This window comes from Jaculus jaculus, unplaced genomic scaffold (assembly GCF_020740685.1).
Source record: "Jaculus jaculus isolate mJacJac1 unplaced genomic scaffold, mJacJac1.mat.Y.cur mat_scaffold_178_1_24972_arrow_ctg1, whole genome shotgun sequence".
Lineage (NCBI taxonomy): Eukaryota > Metazoa > Chordata > Mammalia > Rodentia > Dipodidae > Jaculus > Jaculus jaculus.
Genome location: NW_025423435.1, coordinates 14,322 through 24,968, shown reverse-complemented (window position 1 = coordinate 24,968; position 10,647 = coordinate 14,322). Strand labels below are relative to the sequence as shown.

General features: G+C 43.3%; 1 protein-coding gene across 1 annotated transcript; it reads right to left on the bottom strand.

Annotated features, from left to right (window-relative positions):
• Window positions 1–5,548: 5,548 nt before the first annotated feature.
• On the bottom strand, window positions 5,549–8,493 carry LOC123457261 (ribosomal protein S6 kinase delta-1-like). The gene has a single exon (XM_045141221.1). The coding sequence runs from the start codon at window positions 8,425–8,427 to the stop codon at window positions 6,151–6,153; it is 2,277 nt and encodes a 758-aa protein (XP_044997156.1). The 5' UTR covers window positions 8,428–8,493; the 3' UTR covers window positions 5,549–6,150.
• Window positions 8,494–10,647: the final 2,154 nt, after the last annotated feature.

The window sequence follows — 10,647 nt, the reverse complement described above, 5'->3', positions numbered from 1 at the left end:
TGCAGTATGGTTGTATTTTAAAGAGCTCAATTAAAAATATGAAAAATAAAGGTCAGGAAATGGGATGGAAGACAGGAGGGGTGGGAGAAGGCTTAATCAAAAATTTTAAGATGTTTTGAGGGCCGGAGAGATGGCTTAGTGGTTAAAGCATTTGCCTGTAAGCCAAACAATTCATGTTTGACTCTCCATGGGCCATATGCCAGATGCAGTGCCTCAACTGTGCAATGTTGTACATGCACACAAGACAGTGCACATGTCTGGAGTTTGTTCACAGTGGCCGAAGGCCCTGACACACCCATTCTTGTTGTCTCTCTTTTTCTCTCTTCAATTTTCTGTCTGTCTCTCTTTCTCAATAAATTTTAAAAAGTTTTTGCATAAGCCATATAGAAACCTACTTCTTCAGTAGCATATATACATGTGAGTGATTTGGGACAGAAGTTTCTTGTAAAGGTAGACAATGTTGTACTTAAAAGCCAAAGATTAAAAGTTTCAGTTCCTGGTGTTGTAAAATCTCTAGTGACTTTTTGGCCAGTGAGGTGCCTGATGATCCTCTCCCCCCAAAAATCACTGCAGGCTATGGCCAATGTCTGTGGTTGCCCACCAGAATTATATGGCAAGAAAGTACTGCTGAAGACTCCATTAGCCTGTGCTGCAGGTAAATGAGAAACACAGCTGCACCTAACCTGGAGCCTTTTCTCTTTGACTAGCAGTCAGAATCCTGGAAAGACTATGCACCTTATTTGGGGTGAAGCCATGGATGGTCTTATCCAACAGTGGACTGTGCAAACTTGATGGCTGGCCAGCCAGACCAAATGTACAACTCATAAAATGCTGTTATGTCTGTTACGAGTGAAACCAACTGCTCTCTGATTGGCCTTGAAGATGGTTTCCAAGGGAAAGAATTCATGGCTAGTACTGAAAACTTAATAAAGCTCTATTTCTGGGCAGGTCACAAGCCCTTGAGAGGAAATTACTACTGTCATCAGGTTAAATGGATATATTTTACCCACCAATATGCCCTCTAGATATGTACCTTTATGACCACATATTAGTGCTACTCTCACTTTTGGTTAGAAACACTTCTCAGAGGGTAGTGAACACTGGGATGACTCGATTCTTACCAACATGCTGAGAAGAAGGGACAGTGGGGAGTTCAGTACTAAGTGAAGTATCTCTACCACACCTTTCCAGGCTCAGGGACAAATGCAGAAATTATGGCAGAAAGAATTTAAGAGCCAAATGCCTACTATACTGCCTTCCAGAATGAAAGTGGTCATAATGTTCATGGCCTCACACAGGTTGATATTGCCTACATAAGACCTGCAAAATAAGATGAAAAAATTATTACATTACAATATCAGAGAGACCTGTTTGAAAAGAGATTCAGTGGAAGAGATATTTGTAAAGGTGAAAAGAAAGGGTCGTGAAAGGAAAGTGTGACAATATTGTCTACTTGTATGGAAACTGTCCATAAAAATTTAAAACTATGACTTCCGGTTAAGATGGCAGCATAAGTACCACGCCAAAGCAGCCCAGGGGGGAAAAAGACCAAAAAAAAACAGCAAAATACACACTTTTACTAAAAATTGAGGTGTATAGGAATTTGAAGTGGCAGCAGAGAAGTAGAAGAGTTCAAGAGCATCCAGAGCCTGCAGAGGTGGGAAAAGCGGCTCCGGCAGCTCGGCCAACCGCCGACGCACCAGAAAGCCGCCAGACTCGGTTCGAGCCGCAGGAAAAGCCAGGTGCCAGAGCTTTCCCTCACACCGCGCTCTCCTCAACTTGGTAAACGTGACGGGAGAGCGGCAGCGAACAACGGAGGAGCAGACCGCGAGGTAGAAGAACACGTGGAGCAGCGAGACAACCAGAGCAGCTGCGGATCCCTCCCCTTCCCCACCGCATGAGCCCAGCTCCAGTGAACAGAGCAGCGTCCCAGGACCCAGCCACGCCAACAGCGGGACCCAAGCAGGAGCAGAGTTCGGCAGCAACATCAGCGGCTCCAGCACTGGTAACAGTGGCCCCAGCAGCAGCAGACCCAGGAGTGGCAGCAGCGGCAGACTCAGCAGCAGCAGCTTCAGGGGGAGCAGCGGCAGTGGACAAAGCAGCAGCAGCTTCAGCAGCAGTGGTGGCTCCAGCAGTGGCAGCTACAGTAGCAGCAGAGGCAGCAGCAGCGGTGGGTCCAGCAGCAACACCTTCAGCAGCAGTGGCTACAGTCCCAGCAGGCGCAGCTTGAGCAGCAGCAGTTCCAGCAGCAGGGGTGCTGATCTGCAGGGCCACACTTGCCAGGCTCAGTTTGCACCGCAGGAAAAGCAAGTGCCCAGCTCCAGAAATCAGAACAGCAGCCCGACGGCCCAGGCAGCAACTTGACTGAGACTAAAATCATCCAAGGTAACTGGGATTGCACCAGGGAAGGGTCTCACTTGGTCGCAAGCTGACTTGGATCCCTCAACAGACCAGAAATCTTAACCTCTTTGTTGATAGAGGATCTGGCCGTTATAAAAACTACTCTTGCATACATACTTGGGGCTGTTTTTGATTGAATGTGTACAGTGTTTAGTTTAATTTTAGAATCTACCTGTATTTTATTCCATTCAGCCTGCTTGAATACTCCTATAGCAGGGAAACTCAACCCCTAAGAACATCTTTGTAGATACTCTGAGAGTCTTAAGAGCCACACCTAACACCTTAAGGTCCTACTCTGAAAATATATTTCATCAAATCTATTGATACAGATAAGAATACACAGCTAGCTAGAAAATCCAAGCATTAACTTAATCCAAGATGCAAAAATATATACATTATAACACAAGAAACACTAAAAAGCAAGACGTTATAAACCCACCTAAAAGTATTAATGCATCAGAAATGTCCTCCAGTGAGAAAGAGTTAGAGGAAATGCCTGAGAAAGAGTTCAAAATTATGATTGGAAATATGTTCAAAGAAGTCAGAGAACAAATCAAAGGAGTCAAAGAGGAACTTAAAGAGGAAATCAAAGGAATCAAAGAAGATGCAGGACACCAATTTCATGAAATAAAGAAGGCAATACAAGACATAAATAAGGAAATAGAAATAGTAAAGAAAAACCAGTCAGAATTACTAGCAATGAAGAACACAGTAAATGAAATGAAAAACTCTGTAGAAAGTCTCACCAGTTGGATGGATGAGGGAGAGGACAGAATATCTAAGCTAGAAGACCAGGTGGCAGACCTAATGCAGTCCAACAAAGAGAAAGACAAACTTATAGAAAAGTATGAGTGGGAATTTCAAGATATTCGGGACACTATGAAATGATCCAATATAAGAATTCAGGGCATAGTAGAAGGAGAAGAACTCCACTCCAGAGGCATAGTAGGCGTCTTCAACAAAATCATAGAAGAAAATTTCCCCAAAATTGGGAAAGAGGTGCCAATGCAGATACAGGAAGCCTTTAGAACCCCAGCCAGACAAAACCCAGAAAGAACCTCTCCTAGCCACATTATAATCAAACTTCCAAACACACAAACCAAAGAAAAAATATTGAAAGCAGTTAGAGAGAAAAATCAAGTTACCTACAAAAGCAAGCCCATCAGGAATACAGCAGATTATTCAACACAAACTTTTAAAGCCAGATGGGCTTGGAGTGATATATTCTAACTTCTGAAAGATAACAACTGTCAACCAAGGTTACTTTGTCCTGCAAAGTTATCCATTCAAATAAATGGAGAAATAAACACATTCCATGACAAAAGCAGGTTAAAGGAGTATTTGAAGACAATACCAGCTCTACAGAAAATACTTGATAGAATCCTCCATGCTGAAGAAAAGGAAAAGCACACATATAAGCAACCTAGAAAAAACAAGCAATACTCAAATACTAGTTAACAGAAGAGAGCGCAGGTAGAACCAGAAACACATACACACACACAAAAATTGCAAACAAAAATACACACCTTTCAATAATATCTCTTAATATCAACGGCCTCAATGCCCCAACGAAAAGACATAGATTTGCAGACTGGGTTAAAAAGCAGGATCCTATAATTTGTTGTCTCCAAGAAACTCGCCTTTCTACAAAGGATAGATATTATCTTAGGGTGAAAGGTTAGAAGATGGTGTTTCAAGCAAATGGGCCTAGAAAACAAGCAGGGCTTGCTATCCTAATATCAGACAGGGTAGACTTTAGTCCGACGTTAGTCAAGAAAGATAAGGAAGGTCACTTTATATTGATTAAGGGCACACTCCAACAGGAGGACATTACAATCCTAAACATATATGCACCTAACATGGGGGCTCCCAAATTCGTCAAACAAACACTATTAGAACTAAGGTCACAGATAACACCAAACACAGTGGTGGTGGGTGACTTTAACACCCCACTCTCATCAATTGACAGGTCATCCCGGGAAAGAATAAACAGAGAGGCATCTGGACTAAATGAGGTCATAGAAGGAATGGACTTAACAGATATATACAGGACATTTCATCCAAAGGCTGCAGAATATACATTCTTTTCAGCAGCACATGGAACATTCTCTAAAATAGACCATATATTAGGACACAAAGCAAATCTTAACAAATTCAGGAAAATTGAAATAATTCCTTGCATTCTATCTGACCACAATGGAATTAAACTACAAATCAGTAGCAAGAAAGGCTATAGAGCATACACAAAATCATGGAAACTAAACAATACACTACTAAATGATGAATGGGTCAATGAAGAAATCAAAAAGGAAATCAAAAAATTTATAGAGTCAAATGATAATGAGAATAAAACACGAAAATCTCTGGGACACAGTGAAGGCAGTTCTAAGAGGTAAATTTATAGCCTTAAGTGCCTATATTAAGAAATTAGAAAGGTCACAAGTAAACGACCTAATGCTTCACCTTAAGTCTTGGAAAAAGAAGAACAAGGCAAACCAAAAATCAGTAGACGGGAAGAAATAATAAAGATTAGGGCAGAAATTAATGAAATAGAAACAAAAAGAACAATCCAAAGAATTAATGAAACAAAGAGTTGGTTCTTTGAAAGGATAAACAAGATTGATAAACCCTTAGCAAATCTGACCAAAAGAAAGAGAGAAGAGACACAAATTAATAAAATCAGAGATGAACAAGGTAACATCACAACAGATTCCAGAGAAATTCAAAAAATCATAGGGACATACTATAAAAGCATATACTCCACAAAGTATGAAAATCTGAAAGAAATGGATGATTTCTTGATCTATATGACCTACCCAAATTAAATCAAAATGAGATTAATCACTTAAATAGACCTCTAACAAACATGGAGATCCGAACAGTTATCAATAATCTCCCAACTAAAAAAAGCCCAGGCCGGGACGGATTCACTGCTGAATTTTACCAGACTTTTAAGGAAGAGCTAACACCATTGCTTCTTTTTTTTTTTTTTTTTTTTAATTTTACCAATTTATTTTTTCATGATTTCTTAGTCCTTGTAAAGCTGACAATTTGGGGGGAATAAATACCCCTTCCCTTTTTCATCGCATGTGTGTGAACAGGAGTGCAAAAGAAAACTTGAGAGAAGTAGCCAAAGGTGGAGAGCGGCCAACAAAGGCAGGGCGGGAAGAAGGGCGGCCAAGCCGCGGTAGCAGTGGCCCGCGGTTACAGGAGGCAGCACGGCGTGCTCTCCCACACCACCGGGGTCCCATTCAAAAGTGCTCGTGGCGTGGGTTCCTTCCAAGCATTCTGTACTTCTCTTTTTGCCGACCTGTAGGTGACACTGTTCACAAATCACTTTAAGTGTTATTTGGCAAACAATAAAGTGATCATATCAACCAGCCTGGGTTAGCAGAAACATGGTTAGCTGCCTTGGAAAAGTCTTCCTCCCAAGTGGAACTTCCTTCGACACTTCCTAGCAGAGGTCATCTTGAAGGGCAGTCCTATTTCAGGTGGGTTTGCAATATACCTGTGTCCCTAGATGTAAATTCAGTCACACCTTGGTAAAGGTATAGATATAACAGCTGCTAGCAACACGAGCTAATGTCTTGTCCAGACAGTAACTGTGGACAGATCTTTTAGCCTCCTCATTCCCTCCAAAGTCCTTGTTCTCTGGCTGCGGCACACTGTAAAGGAGGCCACGACCCTTCTGCCAGAAATGCTGATTACAGGAGATCTGCGTATGTGAGCTGTTACCACGCCACGTGGTCTTCACCTTGTCAATTCTGCCCAATCCACTGGGGTGAAAAATGGATGAGATTTGATATCTTCAACTCCGGCCACTCCAGCACCCAGGCGTTCCAGGGGGTTGAACTGCAAGAGCTGTTGAATGAGTGAGCGAGCCTCTTCAGAAACACATTCTGGCATGTTCAAAGTAGTGTGTGTATTTATTCCTGCTGGATGGCACTCAACCAAAGTCTTGCCAGTGAGAAGTTCAAAGAGGACAGCGCCCAAACTCCACCAATCACAGGCTTCAGTTTCTTCTGTGATTGCTCCAACCTCTGGGGCACAGTACATTCTTGCCATGGCGTCACTGTCACAGGAATCTTCAACCTCACTCCACCTGCTAAAATACGTTAGCTGAATGTGTCCTCTATCATTCAATAAGATGTTGTTTGGGTTCAAATCGCGGCACACAATCCCCTCTCTATGCAAAGCATCAAGGGCTACTACCATCTCAGCTGCCCATCTTTGAATGCAGCCCTCTGGGATGTAAAACCTGGAGCTTAGTGCTAATTTTTTATCAAGGTCCTCAAAAATCTGATGGATTTCCTTGTCTCCTGCTACTGCTAACCCACTTTGTTCCTTCGTCTCAGAGTCTCTCTGGAATAAAGAAGCCGGAGTGCCTCTAGCCAGATCATCCATGTGACCTGTGGGCAGAAGCACTTCCTCCACGTGGGGAGTGTCCATGCTTGTGCCGTGTTCATCAGCCCCTGAGAGCCGACTAGAAATACGAAATAAGCTCTCCCCTGCATCATCTGCAGTTACTGCCATCCCCATTGCTCCAAGTCCTTGAAACTCAGGACCAGAGCTGCAGAGCAAAGATGTGCCTCCTGAGCCACTATGATCAGCAGCTGCCTGGAATAACACTCCAAGATCCTCCTGCTCATGGCGCCTCTGGATGCCACAGCACTGGGGCCCCAGAGAGTCACTCGGCTCCTCTGGGGCCTGGCATGGTTCAGGGCTCAGCCTGAGGCATAGCACGTCGGGGGCTTCCAACAGTTTACTTTCTATTCTGCCTGCAATGGTCTGTGAAAAGGTGGTGGGTCCCACTGCTGAAGCTTCTTCTGTTGCCTCCAATTCACCAGGTAGATTTACCAGAAGATCAGGCCTGCCTTCTTCAGCACCACCCACATCCTCAAACGCAGCATCTTTAAATGAAATAACTGGGACTGAGTCATCTGAGCCCCTGCTAATGGTGTCCTGAGCTTCAGATTCTCCCTTGCTTTCACTGGTATCAAAACTCCTGCAAGGGCTGTCTCCATCTTCAAGCAGAAAGAATGGCTTCAAAGGCTCTGACTTTAGACTGCACAGCTTTTCTCCCAAATCAAGCCCCAGAAGTTCACTGGCGCTGTCCTTACTGTCTATCCTAAAGAATTCCATGGGACTGTTTTTCGACCGAGTAAGGGAATCAGAGGTTCCTAGACAACGAACTGCTTCTGGGTCATCTCCGGGAAAGAATTTCACTTGTGTGCTAAGGCTGTCACTGTCAGCAGCAAGGGCTATTGGGAAATGCTCAACAACTCCAGGACCAACATCACCCCCTTCAGGCTTCATGAATGGCTCTTCATTCAAGGACCCTGGGTCGATCTTTTCCCGCCCATATTCATTGCATAGTGTTAAATAGCTAGTGGTGCACTCCTCTTCAGAGCTGGAGCCAGAGTCAGGCCATCTTGGAAAGCTGTCTTGGCCTTCATCCTCCTGGTTGCTGTCCTCTTGAGAACTTGAAGTGAGGCTAGTCTTCAAAGGTAGAACTCTGGGCACGCTCCCTCCATCGCTCCCTCTGGATTCAGAACCACTGCCATCCTGAGGCCCACAAGATGGCTGTGGGGGAGCAACGTTACCAGGTGCGGACTTCTTCATTTCCTTGATGTCAAAGCTTTCTTCAGAACATCTGTTTAGGAATTTACTGATATAGGACCAGAGTTTGCCACCTTCGGCCAGCTGCAGCACGAGGAACACCGACTCCTCGGAGATGATGTACTTGTGCAGACACACCATGTTGGGCACGCAGCGGGGGATGATGGTCTTCCGGCTCCTGCTGAACTCACTGCTTCTCCTTAGACGTTTTAAAATGAATGTCTGTTCTGTCCTTGTGTCCATTACAAGTAAAACCTTGTCAATCACCCCAAGGACTCTGAAGGCCTTCAGCACCTCGGCAGGGCTCCTTAGGTTCCAAGAGGGCCTTGAACTTAGTGATCCTAGAGGCTGAGATGCGTCCTCAGGCTGAGGCTTGCAATGGAGGCTGGAGACGCTTTCTGCGCGCATGAGATACTCTGCTGTCCATCTCTTCACAGCCTCTCGGCGAGTGGGGCTTGACTCTCCTTGAAAAAGTCTTCCAGCTGTTTACTGTTGTACAGAGCAGGGACATTGGCAGAGAATTGTAGCAGGTCTTCGGCACACTGTCTTCTCTCTTCAATGACAGTTTTGTCAAAGCGGCCAAAAACTATTCCTTTAGCAAATGGAGGAAACAATTCTGAATGTCGGAATGAGTGTCTGTGAATCTGCCATAGTTCTCTGTGCAGCTTCTTAAAATCACTATACCTCTTCCATACAATTATTTCCTGGACATCTTCTGGATTTCATCGTGAAACCACCCGGGCGGTGACCTTGTACACCGTGTGTCCCCGGGGGTGGCGCCGGGGCTCAGTGACCGTGTAGAAGCGGGCCAGGTCGGCGCTCCATCCCCGCGGGGAGCTCATCCTCCCCGGCGCTGCGCACACCGCCCCTCTGCCGGCCGGGCAGCCGCCGACCGCCACCACCATTGCTTCTTAAGCTTTTCCAGGAAACAGAAAAAGAAGGAATTCTATCAAACTCCTTCTATGAGGCCAGCATCACCCTGATACCAAAACTAGGCAAAGATAGAACAAAAAAAGAAAATTACAGACCAATCTCCCTCATGAACATAGATGCAAAAATTCTCAACAAAATATTGGCAAACAGATTACAAGAATATATCAAAAAGATCATTCACCCTGACCAAGTAGGCTTTATCCAAGAGATGCAGAGATGGTTCAACATACGCAAATCTATAAATGTAATACATTACAAAAACGGGTTGAAGGACAAAAATCACATGATCATCTCATTAGACGCAGAGAAAGCATTTGACAAAATCCAACATCTCTTCATGATAAAAGTCCTACAGGGACTGGGAATAGAAGGAACATATCTCAATATAACAAAGGCTATTTATGACAAGCCTACAGCCAACATATTACTAAATGGGGAAAAACTGGAAGCTTTTCCACTAAAATCAAGAACAAGACAAGAGTGTCCACTGTCCCCACTTTCATTTAATATAGTTTTGGAAGTCTTAGCCATAGCAATAAGGCAAGAGACACACATAAAAGGGATACAAATTGGAAAGGAAGAGATCAAGTTATCATTATTTGCAGATGACATGATTCTATACATAAAGGACCCTAAAGACTCTACTAGCAAGCAGTTAGAGCTGATAAAAACCTACAGCAATGTAGCAGGATACAAAATAAATACACAGAAATCAGTAGCCTTCATATATGCTACCAACAAACACACAGAGGATGAAATCAGAGAATCACTCCCATTCACAATTGCATCAAAAAAAATAAAATACCTTGGAATAAACCTAACCAAGGAAGTAAAGAATCTATACAATGAGAACTTTAAAGCACTCAAGCGAGAAATTGCAGAAGACACTAGAAAGTGGAGAAACATCCCTTGTTCCTGGATTGGAAGAATCAATATTGTGAAAATGGCAATCTTACCTAAAGCAATCTACACATTTAATGCAATCCCTATCAAAATTCCAAAGGCTTTCTTCATGGAAATAGAAAAAACAATCCAAAAATTCATTTGGAATCACAAAAAACCTCGAATATCTAAAATAATACTGAGCAACAAAAAAGAGGCTGGTGGTATCACCATACCTGATTTTAACCTATACTACAGAGCCATAGTAACAAAAACAGCATGGTACTGGCACAAAAACAGACATGTAGATCAGTGGAACAGAATAGAGGACCCAGATGTAAGCCCAAGTAGCTATAGCCACCTGATATTCGATAAAAATGCCAAAAATACTCATTGGAGAAGAGACAGCCTCTTCAGCAAATCGTGTTTTGAAAACTGGATATATATCTGCAGAAGGATGAAAATAGATTCTTCTGTCTCGCCATGCACAAGAATTAAGTCCAAATGGATTAAAGACCTTAACATCAGACCGGAAACTCTGAAACTGCTAGAGGAAAAAGTAGGGGAAACCCTTCAACATATTGGTCTTGGCAAAGACTTTCTGAATACAACCCCAATTGCTCAGGCAATAAAACCACAGATTAATCACTGGGACCTAATGAAATTACAAAGGTTTTGCACTGCAAAGGACACAGTGAAAAAGGCAAAGAGACAACCTATAGAATGGGAAAAAATCTTCGCCAGCTATACATCTGATAATGGATTAATATCTAGGATATACAAAGAACTCAAAAAGTTAACTAATAAGGAATC

Bases quoted from the DNA above. Each gene is read 5' to 3' on its own strand.
- LOC123457261 (XM_045141221.1), bottom strand. From the start codon at position 8,427: ATGCGCGCAGAAAGCGTCTCCAGCCTCCATTGCAAGCCTCAGCCTGAG.